We start from the raw sequence: 23,144 nt of genomic DNA on the forward strand, positions 1-23,144 counted from the left end.
TGCCCTGCTTTGGCCTGAGCAGGTGGATGGCCATCGTCTCTCCTGGGACCAGTACAGGTCAGGGCAGTAAGTGCTTCAGCTCAGCACATAACAGCAGCTCAAAAGCACACCCTGAAAATCAGGACCCCAGATCCTGTTCCTCCTCCTCCTCCTGTGTGGCTGCCAGGGTACTGGGGTTGGTCTGATTTCCTCTTCTGCAGAACTGGGGTGATGACAGACTGGCTTCCCTGGGCTGCTGGCAGGATTGAGTGGTCAGACTACACAAGGACATGCTGCCTGGCACAGGGCATGGGCTCAGGGGCAGCAGCCGGTTGTACTGCTGACACTCTCTCAGGCCCTGCCTGCTACCCCCTGGATGGCTGTAGACCTTCATGCTACAAGTCACCCAGGCCAATTCCATTCCCTCTGGTCACCAGCCTATTTGGACCAAAGTCCCTGATCATTTTTTAGAACCAGAGTTTCTATTCCTGGAGTCACTTGCCCGGGACCTTACCAACATACCAGTCCCCTAAAACCACTGAAGGGGTATGTCCCCAACTCCTGCAGGCCTGGCCCGGCCCATACTAAACAACCTGTATTTCTAGCAAATAGAGCTTCTATACACAGCTAACTACAATCATCATGTCAAGTAAGGAAAAAAAAAAAAAAAAGAGCTTCTGGGACTTAGGCCCTTCTGGGCTGAGCTGAGGCACTTACTGCCTTGTCCTGTAGTGGTCCCAGGAGACATGTTGGCCATCCACCTGCTCAGGCAAAGCAGGGCATCTGGGGGATGCCTCTATGACTCTATGATTTGGCTTCTGTTTTTAATCAGGAGGGAAAGGTATAATTCTTGCTTTTGACCAAATGCAAAATGCCTTCCATGGTTACTAAATTGGAGGGGTCCTGGTGGCACAGCCAGTCCCTACTTGAAAGGTGGCTGGTTAATTTCCCGTGAGGCAGCCTGGCATGAATGCAACACCAGGGCTTCCACAGGCATTGTCTCCCAGTGCTTTGTGGTGGGGACAGGGCATGGGTGGGAGGAGGAAGTAGGGCCCTTAGTGGACATGTGAGCTACCCCACCAAGAGGAAGGGCTGCCAGATGAGGGGTGGGTACACACAACACAGAATTCTAGCCACCACTTAGGGAGCCCCTGCCACTATAGGCACTATAGGCAGCCCTTTCCAGGGCTACTCTATGATTAAATCCTTAGCCTCCCTGGAAATCAGAATGATTAGCCCTGGGTTAGCACTGAAGAAGCTGAAGTGCAGAGTGGAATTTGGCTGGTCCCAATCAGAAGGGAGCCTGGGATGCCGCAGGAGACCCTCCAGCTAACTGGCCCAGTGGTCCCTGTACCCCTGGCCTGGTCTGGCCCATCCCCTCTCCTAAACCAGGGAGTAGTTCGAGGAGTGCTGTCCCACTGGGTGTTAGCCCAGGGCTCTCTGTCCACTTGGGAAGTCCCCTCCCTACCTAGGCCCTGTTTCACCTCTGACCCCCTCCAGCGCCTAGACAGGTCTGTACATGGAGGGCTCAAAAAACTGTGATGAGAGACAGAGGAGGATGGGATGGAATACCACGCTGAGCCCTGAAACACCTGATTCAGCACAGGGGCCAAGGGTTGCCTGCTGGAACCCCAGAGTCCTGGGAGAGAGCTGCAAGGGAGAGCCAGAGCAAGCTTCCCAGAGAAGTAGCCTTTTGAGCAGAGGGCAAGCAGGGAGCAGAAGGCTGTGTAGAGAGCTAGAATCAGATGTGTGATGTTCACTAGAACCCTGTGGCCAGTGGTCTGTCCAGCCTCATGGCCATGGTTGGGAAAAGGCCAGGACAGTGCAAAGGCCATGGGATGGGTAGTTGGGAACCTGGCCTGGTATCTGCCCTGAGCTCCAGTCCTTTCACCTATACAGTGGGCACGTGAATTCTCAGGCTGCCTCTCTAGGGTCTCTTCTAGTCTCATTCCTCTCCTGCCAACTCTGCCAGTGCTCAAGCCCCTCCTCTGTGGAGTGCCCTAAGCCTCAACTAGGTTTGCTAAGTTAAATGGACTGGTAAACTCTTGGTGGACTGATTAGTTGATTTACATTTTTTATAGGCATGGGGTCTCACTTTGCTGCCCAAGCTAGTTTTAAACTCCTAACTTCAAGCAATTCTCTCACCTTGGCTTCCCAGAGTGCTGAGATTACAGGGGTGAGTCCTTGTGCCTGGCCCCTGGTTTTAAAGACCAGGAAACTAGAGCCCTCTCCCAAGCTCTGTCCCTAGCAGCAGTTTTTGAGGGAGTCTGATGAGGCTGGTGTCTACACTATGCATTACTATGCATTACTAAGGTTTTGGGGAAGCCTGTGGCATACAAAGCACCAGGCTGCTTGGCCTCCACTGTGCAGCTGCAGAAAACAGAGCTGAGAGTGGCCCTTGTGAGCCTGGGTACATTCATTTCTTCATTCTAGTCCAGTATATTCCACCAAACTCCTTCATTTATTCATTCATGCAAGCAATACTTCCTATCCCATCCCCTTCTGCCTGGCACACTGAATGGGCATAATTCAGAGTCACAGTCCCTGCAGCCCTGGGGCAGTGTTGGAGGCAGAATGGCCCAGGAGCCTTCCTCAGGACCCCTTCAGATGTGAGTAGCAGTGGCTCTCCTGACTCCAGCCCCTCTCCCCAGGGGCCACATGGCGTTTATTTCAGGCTCTCTGTCCAAGGGCCCACTGAGCTGAATGACCAATCCCTCCCCTCCCTTCTCCTGTATACCCCGAAGAAGGGAGCTGCACTTCAGTGCCTCACCCCCAGCCCTGCCTATAAGGCACCGTGGTGTGGGGAGTCTTGAGCAGAGTGGTTCAGAGTGAGGCGCTCTGGGTTCTAATCTCAGTGCGGGCGTTTGCTACCTTTGCCCAAGTGTCTGCTCTGTTCTGGCTTCTTACACTGAGTCTGCCTCTGTGGCTCCACGCCTCCCTGGGCACAGACTATCCTTGCCCTGGCACACAGTAGAGTGGTCTGAAATGGTCTGCTTGTGCAGTGAAATGAGGTGCTTGTTGCAACGGGAACACCAGCAACTGCACTGCCCATCCTGCCAGGCCCGGTCTCCTCAGCTGTAGAGTGGGGAGACCGACTGCCCTGTATACATACATATAGCCCACATTTTTGGAGCTGTTTCTCCTTCTCCTGAGTGCTGGCTTACCCCCTGATGATCAATAAATAGAAGCTCCTTCTGGGGTCTTAACCATAAGCACAGTTCTACAAATTTTTTCTTTTCTCATTTGGTGTCCATTAAGTTGTGATTAGTAATAATCAAAAGGTTATTAAAGATCACCAAAAGTAGATCTCTATTTCAGGGTTTGAATGAGAATTCTGGCTACTCACAAGACCAAGTTCCTGAGACGTGAGCTCAGTTTTGAGCTCCCGGCATGTGGGCAGCACCCGCTGCTAGGATGAGGCCACGGCTGTGGCCTTCAGCGGGCTATGTTCTCAATCACGGCTCTCTGGCTGGTATGAGGTAAGCCTTGCAGCTCTGTTCATGGTCAGTGGTTGCCTAGTGAGGATCAGTGACACATGCATACACGAGTGGTAATAGGGGTCTGGGGCTTTCCAGTAACAAGGCTTTAAGCTATGAATGCCCCCCAGTGCTAAAGCAGACACACACATGAACTGCTCCAAATCAGCTGGTTCAGGAGCACCCTGTGGGAGAGGGGCCACCTACCATGAATCTGGGCCATTCAAAAAGCTTGCCACATCATGACAGGTACACAAAACAACGGCCTTGGGTGATTTTAGATTTACACAGCATTGTTTCAGGAGATAAGATCATGGGCACATGCGCGCCCTTTTCTGTCCTGGAGTAAATGCACAGTGACTCAGAGCTGTCATTAGGAACAAGTCTATTCAGCTTCTGATTCTTCCCTAGTTGGGAGTCATCAAGGTGTTCTTTTCTCCCTGCTAAGCGGGAACAGGAGGGGCTGCAGAAGCTGTTGTCCCACCCACCACCCAACCTGCCTCCATGAGTGAGTGCAGATGCTGGCGCACTGATGCAGAGGGGAGGGTGGCAGCGGTGGGACAGATGGCTTGCCAAGATGAGCCTTGGGATCGCAGCCTCCCAGGCACAGTGTTTCTCCAAGCACCACATGGGCCTCCCAGCTCCAAACTCTTGGAAGACATGACTGCTCTCTAGGGGCATGAACAGGGCTGATAGAGAGGGGCGGGGCGACACGGACAAACCATAGGCAAAGCCCTCACGCTCTCTGCTCCCTGGCTCCCACCTGTGAGATGGAGATAATAAGACCCACTCCACCCTATGACCCTCAGGAAGTATAAGTGATGTTATGACACAGACAGAAACCTCTACCTCTTCCATGTCCAGTGCCTTTCTCCAACTACTCTCTACCAGCAGAACTCCCCAGCAGGTTCCTACTGGCAGCTTGCTGGGCCTCCTATCCTCTCGGGAAGTACAATTCTGCAAAAGGCAAGGTCTTTGAAGGGAGATGTTTGGTAAATATGGGGTCTTCCAACCTTGAGATCCCCCAAGACTCTCTGGGAAGGCTCCTTGGGTATCAGGAAGGATGGGGCCATCCCATAGCCCTCTGATTTCCAATAGCACATTCTGAGGAGTCAAGAGCCCTAGCATCAGGACCCTTGTCTCTGAGGCAAGAGTCTGTGGCTCCTTAAAATATACTGTTTGCATATTACGGTTCGGCTTCACCTCATGAACCTGAGGTCCAAGTGTCCTTTCTAAAATTCAAACAGGAGTTATGAGTTGCTAGGGGTCAAACCAGCCCAAAGTCATGCTTTGTTTAGTACAGACAGTTGTAGTTTTTAATCAGGAGATATTATGTAAAAATAAAATTAGAAAAAATGAGACCCCCAGGCCTACATTCCCATATAGTGAGAATTGGCAGGACCCACACAGCAGTCTCCAGGTCACCACATCCCCACCACTCCCCATCACCTGCCACCTGGCCTCCTCAACACCTGCTTGGCCCTGCTGGCATCTGACCTTGCAACCTGAGGTGAGGCTGATAGGAGGAAACCCAGGGGACTCTTCATTCTGCCTTTCCAAGCCCGGATGCCCTGTGGAGCTGGCAGCGAGGCTCATGAGGTGCATCTGAACCCAGCCAGTCCTGTCAGAGCTGCAGGCTGGGAGCCTTACCTCACAAGGCACCAAAACCCAGACTTTCCCACCCTGCATGTCCAGGCTGCAGCTAGCAATAAACTCTCTCTCCCTTCACCTGGCACTGGATGGCTCAGGCTGCCTAATCCTTTCACAATTAAGGCACTTCAAAAAGGTTAAAAGGGAGGAATCAGCAGGGAGTGGGTGTGGGAGGGATGGAAGGTGGTGGGTGGGATGGAGGAATCTGATCAGGAATATTTAATAAAAAGCTTAAAAGCCACAAACAGGAAGCAGGCAGACTAAAAAGTTAACAATGACCTGACAAAGGAATGTGAACTCCAGTGGACTGAGGCAGTGTCCCTACACCCCTCCTCCCTCCACTCCCACCTCAGCACCCCGAGGGGGGGCCCTGAATAAGACTCCTCTTGGTTCCTGCCTGCCCTGGGAACACCCCAGCTCTGAGTTGGCCTTAGGCTATAGGAGGGGAGCTCAGGGGAGGTCAGCATGATCCTGGCAGTCCCCAAAGGAGGAAACCATGAGCTCTTCCCTCTGCCTGGCCCAGCAGGGCCCCAGAGCTGTTTAGAAGAAGGATGAGTACTCTGCAGTATGGCCCCTGACCCAGCTGAAGGGTCCCTCCCTCCCAGAAAGCTCACACTGGCCTGGATAGGCGTAGGCACGAGGCCCTTAGGGACTGAGGTTGGATACTGGACTGCCTGGCTCATGTCCCCTGCATGCTCCCTGGAGCCCAGAGAGTAGCCCTGTGGGCTCAAGTCTCTGAGGACAATCCACAGCCAAACTGGAGGGATGCACAAAGACTCCTGTTTGGCTGAGGTGATGACTCAGAGCCACGAAGGAGCAGCAGGGAGGACAGAATTTTAGAGCTTCACTGCTGGAGGCCTCCCATGGCTTGGTACCTCGCCTCCCTGGCCCCAGCCCCACCTTGACAGAGTCCTTAGGAGCTGCAGACAGGGAGCAAAGTGCCCTGGAGAAGCACAGCCTCTGTGACCTGAGAAGGCAGATGCCATCTTTGGACAGTGGAAGGATTTGGGAAGGAAAGGGTTTCCTGTCAGGAGAGGGAATGGTGCTCATGCCACCTGTGAGCACTGAGGCAGCTGGGGTCTCTGTTTTCCAGCTGGAGCCAGGGAGCCACCTTCTCCTGAGGAAATTTGACACAAGAAGCCATAAACTGACCTTGGTTGCTTCCCTGATCTAAACCTCCCCATGGCTTTCCATCCTTGCAGGATCACCCTTGAATCCTGGAATTATGCAGAGGACAGTAACATGTCAATATGAAATCAGGTGTAGGCAAAGGTATTTTCTGTATAATTCTTCAACTTTGCTGTATGTCTGAAAATGTTCGTAATTTTTATTTTATTATGAAATATAACATAATTGTACTGAATCAGTTGTATCTGGTACAGTTGTGCAGGAGATAAAAGGGAGCTGGTGGAGGTGGCACACGACTGAGTCCCAGCTACTTAGGAGGTTGAAGCAGGAGGATGGTTTGGGCCTGGGAGGTCAAGGCTTTAGTGAGCTTTGATTGCATCACAATATTCTCTTCCAGTGACAGAGTGAGACCCTGTTGCTAAAATAAAGCTAGTGGCTCATGGCCCATTCATATGAACACAGCCTTCAGTCCTTCCCATGGCCCCTGGCGCACAGTATGAGCCCTGGCTCGTGTCCTGCACACCTCTCTCTCTGCTCAGTACACTTCTGCCAAACAACTGGCTGCCAATCCACCTGGAGCTCATTGTCACCCCAGGGTCTTTGCATTCACTTCCCCCTTGCTGTGGCATGCTCACCCTGACTACCCATGTGGCTCCCTCTCTCCCTCCATCCTTCCCTGATCACCCTATCCAAAGCAGCATGCTCAGCAATTCCATCCCATCTCTGCTTTATCTTTCTACATGGCGCCTATTGCCATCTGACAGGGATTTCTTTAGTATGTTTATTGTTTGCCCCTCCTATAACTGTAAGCTCCATATTCCCAGCACCAAGCACAATGCCTGTGATGCAGAAGAATGCGATGCAGTGTAGGCTGAAAAAATAAGGATGAGTTCACTGACAAAATTCAAGGGCTCTCTTTCCAGCAGCAAACACACTCTTGGACCCAGCCTGTGGACAGGCCCCAGCACAAACCCAGTGTGAGGTGCTGAGCCTCGAGGTCTGTGCTGGGCAAAGGAGGGGTGGCAGCTCACATCCCTGGAAATGCTACCAGTACCAGGATGGTATGCCAGGCCCCCATTGGTCTCTCTCACCTGCTCTCCTCCAAACTGCTCAATCTTGTAAGATTGTAAGCTCAATCTTACTCCCACCTCCACAGAGAAACCAAGAGGCAGGCCCGAGGCCTCCTGAGATGGTAAATGATGCAGTGGGAACTCAGATGCCAATCTTGATCCTGCTCAGACCAGACCTTCCCAGACCTTCACTGCATGTCCAGGCTCTTCTCAGAACCCATACTGGCTTCCCAGCCAGAAGCCACGCCACCATGCAGGCCAAGTCACCCAGTGTCTTGGCAAAGGCAGCATTAGGAACCTAAGCCAAGGAATGCTGTCTCAGCACCACCTCTGCCATCTCTCTGTGCCCTGCACAGTGTCCCTAAATCAGGAGGAAGTGGCTGCACTTACCTGGGATGTGGATCTTGAACTTGCCGCTCTGGCCAAAGGCACTGTCGATGATGCCCAGTTCCCCAGTGGACAGGTGCACCTTGAGCCCCACAAAGAGCTGGATGTTGGTCTCCTTTTTGAACAGGGAGCGGCCGATCACACTGTAGTCATCCATTGCCTGTCCCCACACACCCAGCCAGAGAGAGCAGGTATTAGTGGTGCACACTGAAAGAGCTGAGACTGTGCCTAGCCCCAGCTCTCCCGGGCCCTAGGCATGGCTGGCTGCTGCCCCTCTAGGAAACCTGTGGGTAGCAGGGTGATGAGCCCACCTAACAGATAATGAAATACTTGGGAACAGGGCAGAAACCTGAAACTGGCAACTGCCGCAGTAACAACGGGCCCCTCAAACCAGGCACACTGTGAGCACTTTCCACAGATAGCATCTCAGTCCCCACAGCAGCTCTGCGGTGCCACTTGACAAATGAGGAAATGTCACAGAGCACAGGGGTAGAAGTAGCTTTGAATTCAAACCCCTGTTGCAGTGCCCCCCACCCCCCGTGGGGCTGCCACATGGCCTAGCCTGTCCCCAGGCACCTGCCTAAACAGCCAGCAGTACTCTCCTTGAAGCTGTCACAGACACCCAGGCCACTCTTGAGCCTGCATCCAAGGCCTTCTAGAACAGACCTCCTTACTCCAATTTCCCCTCCCACAGGAGCCCCTGAGAGCCTGGCCTTTGTCTCCCACCTGCTGCATACACCCCTATGCACCTCAGCCCAAGGCTTTACTCCTGCTCACCCTAGCTGTGCCTGGAAGCCCGTCTTGGCCTGGCCCACTTTTCCTCCACAGCCCTACCTCTCTTCCTCAACAATGCCCTCTCTAGTCCAGGCAGAATTGCTAGTTTCCCCCGGCCCTGTTGGCCATGGCCAGGCCTGTACTGCAGAGCTCGTGTCTCCTGCTGGCCACCTTGGCCACGCTGTCCCTTTGTGGGTGCCTAGGCTGAGAGGAGGGACACACATGTCCTTGAAAAAGTCAGCTTGGTGCAGCCCTGATTTCACTATGAGCGAGTGAAATCAGAATCTCCGGGGAGAAGATTCACCCTGAATCTTCTCCCCAGAGGCTTGATCAGGGACTGGAAGGGTCACTCCCTTCCTCTGAGCCTGTGGCAGCACCAGCCCAGGTACTGTCTTTGGGATGACAGCATGGCCAGGTAGCCTTGCCTGCCCCGCCCAGCTCCTCACCACCCCTGCTCTGTAGATCCTGCCTCCAACAGCAAACTTGCATCCCATGATAAGCAGTGCACTCTGGCAGCTGCTATGGAAATGACCAATGCACATACCATCTGGACCATCAATTTCACACCTAGGAATGCATCCCACTGATGTGCTTGCTGGAGAAGATGTCAGGAGAGGGTGGGAAGCTGCCCAAGGTCACTCACTGCAGCAGTGTTTACAGCAGCAAAAGCTGACAATGACTTAGAAGTCCAGCCTGAGTTCAACAAGTGGAGCACAGCCCCTAGAGATGACGATGTCACCACAGAGGGGAGTGGGCAGTGTCTATGGACAGATACAGAAACTCCTAGGGTATTGTGTTTCATGTTAAAAAGCAGAGTGCGAGGCATAGGGCATGCCGCAGGCTGTGTATGGAAGGGGGCAAGGCAGGGGTGAATACACAGAAGCAATCAGGAGAAAGTGGTGCCTCCAGGAAACGGAGCAGGGCGCCTGAGGACTTCTCACCATATCACCTTTTCACCTTTGGCTACTGAAATACATGAATGCATCACCTACTCACAAATAAATTAACAGAATTTAAAAATGTTAAAACAAATCAAGAAGTGCCTTTCTTCTACCCACATACCAGGTGGACCGCCCATCCTCTCCTGACATCTTTTCCAAAGACAGAACATTTTCCTTTGATGGCTTCTGGTCCAGCAAGGGTGACATTTGTAAGCCCTCGTCTCACCCAGGCGGATTTCATCGGTTCTCATGCATCATGATCACTTCAGAGAGCTACTACTCAGGCCTCTGCACAGCTAGGCCCTGGAGATACATCTGACTGCCCTCCAGCATTGCAGTGGCCAAAAAACAAAAAAGGCACAGAGCTTACTAAGAGCTTACAACTTACTCAGAGAAATACCTTGTAAGAGGCCCCACCAGGACCAAAGGTATAATATAGGCAGGTGTCCTTAGCAGAGCAGAAAGTTCTCAACAAGTTGATATTAATATTCTTCTTTTATTCCTACGAGAGCCTACCATGAAACAGGCACGTAGCTGTGAACAATCACATGAGCTAGAGGAAGGTAACAGCATTCTCCTTCCACCCCACAGCCCACAGCCTTTGCACTACTCAGTGACAGATCCTATGAGCTCCCCATGTCTGTGCAGCTCCTGATGCCCAGTAGGGCCTGGCCCAGAAGAGGCTCAAATCAAGGCCTGGTGCCTACAGCGCCCCCTGTGGCCCATGGCTCCCTCTTCCGGCACTCCAGCCCCGACTCCTCTCCAATCTTCATCCTGCCCTGTCTCTCTTCAGAGCACAGATCGCCACCTGACATTATGCCAACACCTTATCTGTTTACTTGTTTATTGCTTCCAACCAGGACACAGGCTCCAGGCAGAAACATGTCCCTCTCGTCCATAGCTACATTCTCTGCACATAAAATAGGAGCTTACTAGCTATTCCTTGAATGTGTGAGCAAATGTTGCACGAATACATGGCTATAGTTGGTACATTTCCAAGGCTCACTCATGCTTGGAGCCTTTTTTTTTTTTTCAACAGCTTTATTCAGCTATAACTGATATACAATAACATGCACATATTTAAAGTAAATAACTGGATAAGTCTAGATACGTGTGTGTGTCTGTGTATGCATATATATATATATGCATGCCTGTGAAACCATCACCACGATCAAGCTAGTGAACTTATCTATCACCCTTAGGGTCCTCATGGCTCTGTTATGCATCCCCCCCCATCTGTGTGGTCCTCCTGTAATGCTCATCCCAGCTTGTCCACCAGGGACTCTACCCCCACCCAAGGCTCACCTTGGGCATTTCCTCCTTCAAACAGCTTCCCCGACACTGCAGGCACCTCCTCTCCCCTTGGCCCCCAGGATTGAGCCAAGACTCCTCTGTTCTGAGAGGCTGGACACTCTGTCTTATCCCTGACAGCTGACTTGTCTGTTTCCCTCCCCAGACTGTGCGTTTTGCGAGGAAAGGGTTCTGTGTAACTCACGTGGCCCTCACCCACCACAGGCCTGGTGAATGAGCGCTCACTGAGTATGGGGCCAACTGCACTAGTTCCACACATGACACCAAGGAGGAGAAGCTGGAGGTAGAAACAAATTACTCAAGTAGATGTGTCCCAAGGACACGATTCATCTGAGAGTGAGCCAATAGCCCAGCCCAAGCTAGTTTCCTCCTGTCTGCATGGAAGAACACACTGACAGAGCAGTCCACGTCCCCAGTGCTGGTTCCCTCATGCTAAACACAGCAGGCCCATTGCTCAGCCTCCAAGTGGGCCTGGAGGCCTGGCTCCAGGGTAATCAGAGCCTGGGATGGCAGGCATACTACCTATTAGCTTTCCAGAGGACATTTACTGCATCTTCTCCCTTGCCCCCTCCTTTCTTTTGGCTATAAAATATTAACTTTAAAAAGCTAAATGCCACAGAGACAGCAGAGGATCCATCTTTCCCCAAGCCAGGGCCTTGCAATGAGGGCAGACTAATTTTATTAACTTCAGGGGAACTTCAAAAAGCTTCAGGGCTTTCATGCCAGACAGAGACGACCCCAAAGTTAGTTTAAGTGCTACATAAACAAAGGACTAGGGCCAGGGGAAGCTGAGGGCTCCCAGCGTTCCTTGTTTATGTTCTCATCTGACCTAGTGGGCCAGCGCGCAGGCTAGTTGGCCCCGGAATCCTGCTGGTGTGTGGTGCGGCTCGGTTCACTGACCTACATTCCCACAATATTGTTTTAAGCATCTGGGATAAGGTGAGGATAGAGTGGGCTTTTTTTGACCTCCTGAGGAGGGCCTCTGGGGCTGGAGTGGCAGTTTAGAAAAGATTTCAAGTTCAAAGGGAGTGTCTCTGTCACTCCTGCTCTCTTGTTTTATGGCTTGGCCAGAAGACACAATAGCGCTGAGTGGGTGAAGCCTCTTTCGAACTTCTGTGTCTGCAGTTCCTTTGGTGGGGGAGGCACAGGAGGGCAGGAGCTAGACTCAGGAGTGCTGGTGTCTACTGGCCCCACACTGTCATTTCACAGCAGCTGGGTGGATCTTTGCATTTCTATCGGTTCCACAGAGGACACTGGCACTCTGGGTATGGCTGCCCCAGGGGAGGGGAGGCTGGGGCAGCAGAGAAAAGTCAGCAGGTAAACCCCATCTCCCTCTGACTCTCCGGATCCTCCACATTCTGCTCTCTCACCCCTTTTCCTGCAGCAGGTGAGTGGCGGTGTCCTCAGCTATGTCATGGGTCAGGCACCTCCTATCATTATTTAATCTTTAGAAAGGCCCTGTTGGGAACAGGAGGCTCAGCAAAGTGAAATGACTTGCTGAAAGTCACGCAGCTAGTGAGTAGGGCAACGCCCTATTCCAACTTGAACTGTCTGGATCCAGAGGCTGGTGCTTTTCCTGCTGCACAGAGCCCCCCAGGCAGGGCTGTGCTCTGTCTGCCCTGCACAGGAGCCCAGGGGAGGGAAGGGGCCGCTGCCTGGCTAGACACAAATGGACCTGGAAGTCTGGCCCAGGGGCACTGGGCAGCCCCATCCCTGCCAGTCCCAGCTGTGGGAAACCCCAAGTCACTACAGAAGGCAATCCTCAAGTTCAGGGACCCCAGTCCCCACTGCCAGGTTATTTAGAACGGAGGAGAGGAGGGAAAGAGGGCAGATCTTGGCCCTCAAGGTGCAGCACTTGTAGTAGGGCCCGAACACGTCACAGGAAGACATTCCCAGCCCAGTCGGCTCCTGCCACACTGAGGACTGCACTGCTGTTGGAGGGAGGCTAAATTATCCCCACCTACAGTTATAGGGGCCATGAGGCAAGCTACCCTTCTTGTGAATTCCAAATACTCAATTTCCAGTAAAGTAAGTCCTTACTTATTATCAATTTACTTTGAACAAAATAATGTACAGCAGGCCCTTAAATAATGTTGCTTCATTCAAAGTTGTTTCGTTATAACATTAATGTAAAAAGGAAATTGGTTTTGTTGTACATCCTTTTCCTTAAAACTCGCGGCTTCCAAGAAGCTAGTGACAACGTTAAGTGAGGATATACTGTACAGGTCTCCATAACTGGAAAAAAGTGGGCAGACTGGAGACGACAGACGAGAAAAGGCACAGCACTGTTTGCACCACAGGTTAGAACCTGGACTCTGGAGCCAGACTGCCTGTGATCAAATCCCAAGTCTGGGTGCCTAGGGACTCTGGCCAGAGGCCTAACCTCTGTGGGTGCAGGCATCTCCATCCTAATATGGGGAAATAGAGTTGTCAGAGGTTTAAATGGGTGCAGGGGAGCACTTGTAAACAGAGCTGTGTTGGTCTGGCCTCTGCCTGCCCCCTCCCTGGGCAGAGCACTCTCCCTCCCTCAGGACTCCCTCAGACACACCACACAGGACTGCAGGGGCAGCAGATGCAGGGCCTGTGCACCCCCTAGACTCAATGGCTGCCACCTACATATCTGAGAAGACAATGCTGACTAATGGAAGACCCCCTCCAAGAGCCTGCCGGCCTCGGAACCGGACAGATGGCTGCACTGGGAATGGGCTATGGCGAAGCCTGTGTGCCTGTCTCAGCACAGCAGTGCCTTGCCTACGCCAGACTCTCCAGCTGGATATGGGGAGGGGAGGAAGACAGTCCTGGAAGGCAGGAGCTGGCCTTAGCACATCTTTGCATCTCCAAAACCTACCCCTTCAGAAATTACTGCTGTGTGTGCTGGGGGCAAGGACTCTGTGATTGTCTGCTGCATGAAACCTCATTTAATCCAAAGGAAGTCTGGCTAGAAAGAGGGAGACAGCCCTTCCTGTGGGATGTTGTGAGGCCAGCCTCTTTGGAGAACCTACATCAGGAAGACCAGGGGTCATGATCTGTCCTGGGTGCCAGGAGGTGAGGATGAGGAACATGGTTTTCGTCTGTTCTGTTCATCACTAGATGGTGTGTGCATGTGTGTGTGATATTGGGTTCTTCACCAAATTATAGACTTTTCCAGCTAAAGGAGAGAGATCTCAGAGATCAGACATAAGCACATCCAAAAAGGAAAGACCTTCAGAGAGCAGTTGGAGGGCTTTCATTTTGAAATCAATCATTGTGACATCAAACCAAAGGCAATTCATGTGGGATCTGCTCAGCAGGCCTTGCTTGTAGGGAACAATGCTGAATCCAGGCCAGAACAGTTACAACAATGGTGCTAAGTGGGATTGTCACTGTTTGCATGAATAATTTGCTCTATTTATTAGCCTTCAGTCACTGGAGGGACTGAGCTCCTAAGGAGCAGTCACTGTGCACGTGGAAGTCCAGGTGCTGGCTTACATGCCAGGTGAATCTCCATTGTCCCTAGCCTTTGAGCAGGGACTTGGCTGCCAGTGCATATAATTATGTCATTACATGTGTGTGTCTTTCTCTTTCAGGGCTAGGCTTCCATGATTAGGCTTGGGAATTGCCCAAATTGTGAAACGACCATTCTAATTCAAATTGGAGAAGCGATACGAAGGAAGGAAGGCAAACCTGCCGTGAAATGGAGCCATGTGCTGACTCCAGGTCTATGGTGAGGAGGACCATGTGTGCAGGACAGGAAGGGCTTGGGAGGTCTGACTTCTGCCTCTGCCTCTTACAACTCTATGATCTTAAGTGAGGGACTTCTCTGGACCTCAGTTTCTTCCTTGAAAAAGGCTGTTGTTAGGATCAGGGGTGTTGATGTCGATGATAACACCTAAGACTTGACAGAGAATGATGACCCAGAAGAAAGAATCTCAATTAGTGGATACCAAATTGTGGGAAAAGCTGAAATGAAGAATAAGACAGCATTTGGTGAAGGAGATCTGAGATGCCAGAAACCACAAGATCCAGTTATCTAATCTGCCCAAGAGAAGCCAGAAGGACAGAACATGTATTCAACACCAACCACGTGCTCGGAGCGGCCCACAGAGCTCCGCTTCTCTCCTTCTTATTCGCCCCATCAGCAAAGTCCTCTTGGAGGACACAAACCAGCAGTTCTTGGATCCAGTGAGGAACAGGAAGAACTCAGAGGCTGCCTGATTACGGAGGAGTCTCTTGAAAATGAGTTGTTAACTCTTCTAGACCACTTGAAAGCCACCGGGATTGACAAATTCTGGAAGGGCCCCTAGGATGATGGTGGTGTTCCAGTGTCATCAGAAACCTTTCCCCAGGGACAGTGCCTCCTCCTCAGTGCAGGCCATGGTCTGGTGTGGTGGGAAGAGCAGAGGCTCTGAAGTAGCCCAGGTCTTGTCAACTCCCGACCAGCTCTTATAGAAGAAACGGGTTCTGGGGGAGAGTGACTTGCCCAAGGCCACACCGAATTTGTGCCTTGCTCAGTTCATCGGCTTTCAGAGCTGGCTCTTTCCAGCACATCAAGCTCTCTTGAACCCATGTCTCTATACAGGTAAAAAAGCAATTTTCAAAGGGAGGTGAACAAGCACTCCAACAGCCAAGCAAAGCACTTAGCTATCACAGTCTGACACTGGAAGTCAGGAAAAAGACTGAGGGTTTGGGCTGGGACCAGAATATGAGGGCAGCCATTTGATCATCTCCTGGGAAAAAGAGCTTCTCAACCTCTGTTTCAGGGGAACCTCTGTTTTCTCAAGTAGCTTGAGAGCCAATGTGGCCTTCAACCCTCTGGCAGGGACCCAGGGGAGCAAGGGCCAGCAGAACAGGCTGAGTGGCCAGTTAGATCACAGCATGGCTTCCTGCAAGGGCAAGGTGCCTTGGAGCTGACCTGCTAGGGCCCACCAAGCCTGCCTGACCATCCCTGCTCAGAATGATGGGGACCAAGCTGTGCCAGATGCAGGTCATGGGCCAGCCTGCACCCCAGGCCAGCACGTTCCCTGGTGCCCTGGGCACATTTAAGCTGCCGGCAGTGGAGTGGGGCAGAGCCAGGAGCCAGCGCCACTTGAGACTTCAAAGCTGGCGAGTGTTCCTGATGGCGTCTGCGTGTTTACACTTGGTTGGGTAGATGCTGCCAGTTCCTGTGGCCTAGCCCTAAGGCCTTCCCTGACCGGCGCCAGTGGGTGCCAGGCCCAGGATGGCTGGCATGCCTGGTCTTATCCCACCACTGTGGGAGGGGGACAGAGTCTGCTATCACCCCAGCTCGGAATCCAGGTATCTGCATATCCACAGGAAAGGCCAAATAAATAGTACCAATGATACCCAGTTTACCCAGGGCCCATTCTGTGCCAGGTGGATCACCCGGCATGTTACATATAGCACCCTCCTTGTTCTCCCACCCCATGAGGCAGTATAAAACTTCAGGTAAGCAACTTGCCCAAAGTCTTGAACCTGCAGGTGGTCCAGCAAGCCTGGGAGCCTGGCAAGAGCCTCTGGAACCTGTGCTCCTGCTGTGCTTGGTTCTCTTTTCTCTCCAGCACAGGTCTCAAGGTGGGCAACTGCTCTGCCCCACCTACCTGCCTCCCCTGCCTGCCATGCCCTGAAGCCTAACTGCCAGCCAGCTAACATGCTGAGGTTGGGTATTGTTTTTATCTCGCAGCTGGTGTGGACCTAAAAGAGATTTCTGAGTAAGAGCTGGCAGGACTCCCTTTGTTTTGCAGAAAATTACCGGGGTTAAGCTGTGCATGCTGCCAGGGGCAGGGAGGGCTATAGTAAGACTCGTGAGAAGGTGGTGCCTTGGGGAGGCAAAGAGGGGCACCCTGGGGTGTGGTAACAGTGAAAAGTCGGCTGTGGAAGCCAGCAGGTGTCGGCTGTGGAAGAGCACTCACTGTTCTAAGCACCAAGCCCTCACCTACCCCACCTCCTTCATGTTCACACAGCCCTGAGAAGGCATGATTGTTACTAGCGGAAAAGCCTGGCTCAGCAGGGTGAGTGGCCGCCAGACCATTGAGTTCTGCGGCTCCAGACAAAGGAGGTGCCCAGAGCCTCAGGACAAGACTCAGATGCAGAAGGGTAGGTGAGAGAGGCTGAGCCTTCCCTCTCCAGGCTGCCCTGGCGGGCCCTGCTCCAAGATTTCTCTCCACAGGTGACCCGGAACACCCCCCACAGCCCCCAACCTGCATCATTCCCCTTGCAGAGTGAAGGGCCTAGCTTCAGTGGTTGCCCCTGCCTGCCTCTTTAAGCTCCTTGCCCCTGCCCTCCCAGATGGCCAGGGCCAGGCATTGTTTGGCCTCTATGCTTTACAGAAGCAGTCCCTGGACCTAGAATGTCCTTCCTCTACCTTCCTGTTTCTCCCCCAGGCCCCCAGTGTCTGAGCAGTGAGCCTTCCAGTCTTACAAGACACAGCTAAAAGGTCACCACTTTGTGCTTCTCCCTCACCAGCCCACTTCCTCCCACCTTGGCAGAGTTCCTTGTTTCCTTTCCTAGCCCTCTGCGTATTCCTCTGATGTAGGCATAAGTCTCTGTCCTCCACTAGAAAGACCCAGTTTTCTATGAGGCTTTGTAAAGGAGGAGCAGTTGGTATGAATCTGCATGTGGCTGAGAAGCAAGTGACTTCCTGGGGACAGGGCCCAGTGGTTCCAGTTTCAGCTTTTACACATTCTCCACCCCACATCGTTTTGGCCAGATCTTTGCATACCCAACTTACTATTTACCTAATATTTTTCTTTACATCTGCCTTTACAAAGAAAGGAGACTTTATATAGTACCCTAAAGAGAAGAGTTACTAGCCATAAACAGAGGAAGTTAATGGTAAAAGTACATACATTGCCCCCCCCCACCAAAAAAAATCCTATTTATATACTATTGATACTAGAAGGGTCTGGAATCTTGGCCTTGTTTTCTATTTGTTAAAAAGCAGGTTAGCATGTAACAGAGGGATGTTAAAGACACCTTTGAACGAAGATTGAAAGAACACTGAAAAGAGAAAATGTTATTACTAAGATTCAACATTCTATGATAGTGTGAGAAAGAGCCTTAACCAAATGAGGAGCAATTTACCGCTTGTTAATTCCCAAGCCTAGTATATGTGAAAGAATGAAAACACATACACACACACTTTGTATCTCTTTCTCTCTCCATATCTGCCTGTATCTATATCTAACTGCTTTATTTCTAATTTTAGTGGCTCATAATTTTACTTTTAAAATCTATTAGGGTTTTTTCTCTGTGGCCACAAGCACAACTACAATCTTAGTTCCATGTGGGCAGAGATTTTGTCTTTTTTCATTCACTGTTATATCCCTTTTAAAACAACACAAAGTAGATGTTCTACAAATATTTGTCTAATGTCGACTGCTGTATATTCAATTTTTGCAAATATTCCACAGGCATAGAAAAAATGTATACTCTATTTAAGGAGTGTAGGAGAGTTTACATTTATCTAAAAATCAAGCTTATTGATTATATTCTGTTTCTTTGTCCTTATATCTAGTAGGCCAGATTCCAAAATATAGACTCTGAAGTGCCACCCTATGATTACAATTCCATTTTTTTTAATCAAGTTGTCTTTAGATTTCTACTGTTTTGTTTTTATGCTTGGTGTGTACAAGTTTATAACAGAGCCTTTTATCATTATATGGCATCCGTTTTTACCTTTGTCAGTATTTTTACTCTTTAAATTTCACCTTGTCTGAATTTAATATTGCCATTCATACTTTGCCCATCTTCTTATTCTTAGTAACACTTTAAGTGTATTTCTTTCTTTTTTTTTAGAGAGAGAAAGAGAAAGAAGTGTATTTCTTATAAACAGCATATAACTAGATTGTGTATTTTAACCCAACCTATCAGTCTCAGCATTTAAATAGAATTTGACCATTCACATTTAGTGTAATGACTGATACCTAATGTTGTTCCTTCTGTTTTTATTATTTAACATTGTTCCTTTTTCCTTATTTTTGTTGGTTTAATCAAATTCATCCCAGTTTTTCCTCTGTGAATGTGAAAGTGCTATTCCACTTTCATTGGATTTATAGTTTCTTTCCCTTTCTCTGTACTCAAAATCTTGCATATATTTCTATATTTTTACTTTGAAACAGGATACTAGCAATTTCCCTTACCACCATATGTTCTAGTAGTCTTTCCTAAATCCTCTTCACAGAAAGACTGGCCATTTAGAACACCTTCACCTCCTTTCTTCTCCCGCTCAGGTGAGACCTCTGGATGCGTCTACCAATCTAAGCTCCCTCTTGTTCTTTTTTTTTCCTTCTTCTCCCTTCATTAACCCTTTATTACAAGTCATACTCTTTTAGAAGTATATGTGGACTTTTGTGAAAAAATCAAATGTATCCAAGAATAAAACAGGCATCACCCCCTGCCATGTCAGCATGGGAGCTCTCTCTCTTTCTCTCTGCCTAATAAATCGCTTTCTGCTAATAAATAAATAAATAATCACATATAGTAGTATATGCATCCCAGTGTTAGCACCAGAGGCAGTGCATACCCAAGAAAAAGCCCAATTCCTAAGGACTGCTGCGAGAGTTTAACACTTTCAGCTGCAGATGATTATTAGAATTTTCCTTGCAGGATGCTCATTCTATTTCAAGAGCCCTATTAACCATTTATATCAGGGGTTGGAAAACTATAGCCAAAGGGTCAAAATCTGCCCGTTATGTTTTTGTATGGCCTGTGAGCTAATAATGTTTTTATATTTTCTAATGGGTTGGAGAATTTCAAAAGAAGAATATCTTGTTATATGCGAAAACTATAAAATTTAAATTTCAGTGTTCACAAAAAAAGGTTTTATGGGAACATAGTCATGTCCATTTGTTTACATATTGTCTATGGCTGCCTTTGTGTCACAGTGGCAGAGTTGAGTAGTTGAGTCTGAGACCCGATGATGTGCTCAGTAAACTGCAGATGCCAGTAATACAGTTATAACTTGCAGTACCTTGCCCAGTGATATATTTTGTTTATTTATTTTTATTATTGGTGCCTGCCCATCACGTGAAAACAAGAAAAGTGGACTTCAAATGTCACAATTTTAAGGCTCAGTGGGTATGGATTATTATTTTATAGCAAAGTACTGTGCTTGTTATTAGTTGTGTTAATAGAATACGAGATACACTGACATCACAATATTCCCAACTCACAGAAAAAACAATGGTCAAAAAAGAGAAAACTTACAACAGTGTATCTTATCATAGCAGACACGCAAAACAATGAAACATGAGAATGAGGCTGCAACCAAAGTAGGTCTCGAAGTGGCTCATTTGTTAGCCAAGCAAGGAAAGCCATTTACCAATGGTAAGTTAATTAAATTGTGTTTGATCGAAACAGCTAAAAGAAGAATCCAGAGAAAATAAGCTTGTTGAAGATTATTAGATTTGGGGCAAGAGCAGTTGCTGAGGTTTGGCCCATGGGCGATAGTTTGCTCTACGTAATACTAATGAGTTAAGCCACATTTGGTAGGGTATCTGACCACCCTCCAGCGTGACCCAGTGACGAAGAGCACAGGAAACAAAAACAGTCTGGCGAGGCTTGGAAATTAGCATCTTCTGTGTTAACTGTCCTCAGCATCACATATTTACATCATGCTTTCATTTTCTTTCTAGACCTTATTATAAACTGAAAGTGCCTAATTTACTGTTCACTACCACCTCCCCTATGAAGACAAGAACTTTGTCTATCCTGTTTTATGCCCGGTGCCTGGTACAAACGTAGGAGCTCAGTAAACATCTGAATATATGAATGAAAGATGCCTTTATAGGAAATGGGCTCAGAAGGCCGATATGCCTTAAACCCTCTGGTGGAAAGTGCTCACTCAATACAGAGGTATAAAGCCAGGGTCTCCCTTTGTGATAAACTGAGATAGCTCAGAGGCCCAAGCCCAGATTCTCAGAAAGCTAACAGCGCTTGCAGAGTAGATGTGCTCGCCTTGCCCCGCATCACAAAGCAAAGGCTGGGTGCTGGCTGACCATGGTGGTGGAGATTCTGCCCAAGAGACCAGATTTTACCTTTTCAAGATTCTCTGATTTTCCAGGAACTTCTCTGAATAGAAGCATATCCAGGAAGCCGAGTGGTAGCTGTGATGTACCCAGGAATTTTTGGAGTCAGCCAAGCACGGCGGGGAAAGATGAGCACAGGGCACTTCTCTGGCTCCTGCGTTGGACAGCCATACCCATGAACCCGCCTGACTCTTAGTCCCTCCCTCTTCCACCAACCCTGGGTGGCTCCTAATAGGGTCCAGGGAGATTGGCTCCTGTGCTTCAAAGAGAAATAATGGAGTCCCAGGGAAAACAGTGGACCCATGCTAAAGGGGTTACTATTTTGACTCAGAGCTTAAACATTAAAAATGATAAAACAGTAAGGACACAGTAGGAGACAAGCACTGATCTCAGAACCTTACATGCAATCTCCTGTCTCACCTTCATCTAATCTTGGTGCAGCACTGTGAAAATTTCCACTTCACATGGAAGTCTCACGGCCTGCCCAAATTTTCACACTAGGAGGTGGTAAGGCTAGAGTAAAGCCCAGGCCTGCACACTGGACCAGTCTATCACACGGCCAAGCCCCTGGTCAAGCAAGATGATCTGAAAATCTCTGGGTGATCTGGGGCCTACTCAAAGCAAACAGGGCTGCCCCCTTGGGACAAGCCCAGCTGATCACTTATAACTACACTAGTAATGCTACCATCCTGCTTCACCTGATGGGAGTTGGCTTTTACATATGAAACCAGAAGCTATGATGGCTCTTTCTAAACAACCCAGTGAGGTCAAGACTGTCCTTCAAAGGAACGAACAACTGAGATTAAATGGCTGCCCAAGGTATACAAGCTGTTTTGTGGTACATCCAGGGCTTCAGCCTACTCTGTATGATCTCCAAGTTCAACCTTACCAAGAAGGAAAGTCTCCCACCAAGGAGATTCCAGCTTTTCAAGAGAATGCAGACTCGTTTGACATACTGGGCAAGAATCTGTCTGACACAGTGGAAATATCGCGACTCAGAGGATAGCTAGTGGTGAGTTCAAACTTCAGCTTTACTACCCTGTGGCCTTGGGTAGGTCACTTCACATTTCTCAAGCTGGTTTCCAGTCTGGCTGCCCTTGGGAAGGGGGCCTGGGTTCAGAGTAGAAAGCAAACTTCCTTACACTGAATAATCGTTGTCTTGTTTGAAACTTTTTACCACGTGCATATATTACTTTTCCTAAATATTTGCATATAATTTGATTGATTTAATTGGGGGAAAATGTACACATAAAAATAATGACCTCTTCTTTGGGGTTATTAAAAGGTTTCAAAATAAAGTATGCAGCTAGTAAAGGCGCACAGTATGTGCTGAATCAACAGAGTGGTGATGAGGTGGAGGGGAGTGAGAGGCAGGCTCATTCCTTCCCTGAAGCCCAGAGGAGAACGTGCAGCACAGAAGCCCCAGCCTACAGCCAGCCCTTAGCATTAAGGAAGGTGCCCATTCAGCTAGAGCCTCAGGGTCCTGTGAGTTGGGGGACATGCCCCTACCCTGGACACCCATGCCCTTTCCTCTCTTGTGGAGCCTCAGGAAGCGCCTCTGCCCTGACCAAAGCCCTGGGGTCATAGGATCTCACCTCTGCACACATCTACAGTCACCCCATGCAGCTGTCCTTGGTTAGAGGAAGCCTGTCTCTGCTCAGGGTTATCTATGTGGGATTTGGACTCAGCTTCTGTTGACTGCCTATGGTTCTTGTGCTTCCACTTCCAGCCTCCCCGGCCTGAGCAGGAAAAGGCTGGTGGCCCCAGGGATGCCCCAGGTTGGTGGCAGCGCATAGGTCAACATGTCTCCTGGCCCCTCCTTCAGCCCTTCTAAGGCATGGGTCATTTTGGCTGTATGTTTACTTACTCCTCATAGATCCTCCCTCCCAGTTCTCAAAGGAAGTGACTGCTGCACTACTGCTGACAGGCCTGAGTGGGAGCAATTAGACCCAGGAGCCACACCAATTGGGACATTACTTGCTCGTAGATATTTTACTGTAGAATAATTATACTCCAAACACTGCTAATAAATCAGGCTAGACAAACGAGTGACACACACTTTATCACCTTCATCTTCAATCAGCATCTTGGGACTGGCTTAAGGCTCATGGAGCTCTGAGCAGGCCTCAGCAGCCCCATGGAGCTAACGGTCCAAGCTCTGGGTCTGGGGAAGGGAGAGGATGGGGTTGCTCTTCAATCCACCACTTGAGGGCAGGTCTAGGTACAGGGGCAAGAGAAAAAGAGGGCCAGGGGGAACACCCAGGAAGAACCTGAGACAAGGAGGAGGGGAGGGGAAGGAGTTGCAGTGACAAAGAATCCCAGAGGAGAAAACTCAGGGATCTGAAGAGGACAGAGACCTACAGGGGAGGATGGGGGATGGAAGCCCATCATATGTGACACTGTGGACGGGCCAGATGTTGTGCT

General features: G+C 49.8%; 1 protein-coding gene across 2 annotated transcripts in view; it reads right to left on the reverse strand.

The window, feature by feature from the left end:
• The window catches only part of EEFSEC (eukaryotic elongation factor, selenocysteine-tRNA specific), a 268,729-nt gene that overhangs the window by 44,733 nt on the left and 200,852 nt on the right, over positions 1–23,144 (reverse strand). For both annotated transcript variants that reach the window (XM_003926404.4, XM_074404165.1), the window contains exon 6: positions 7,694–7,850. In XM_003926404.4, coding sequence (XP_003926453.3) covers positions 7,694–7,850 — 157 coding nt within the window. The remainder of the gene's footprint in view (positions 1–7,693; positions 7,851–23,144) is intronic.

The sequence above is a fragment of the Saimiri boliviensis genome, chromosome 8 (genome assembly GCF_048565385.1).
Source record: "Saimiri boliviensis isolate mSaiBol1 chromosome 8, mSaiBol1.pri, whole genome shotgun sequence".
Taxonomy (NCBI): Eukaryota; Metazoa; Chordata; class Mammalia; order Primates; family Cebidae; genus Saimiri; species Saimiri boliviensis.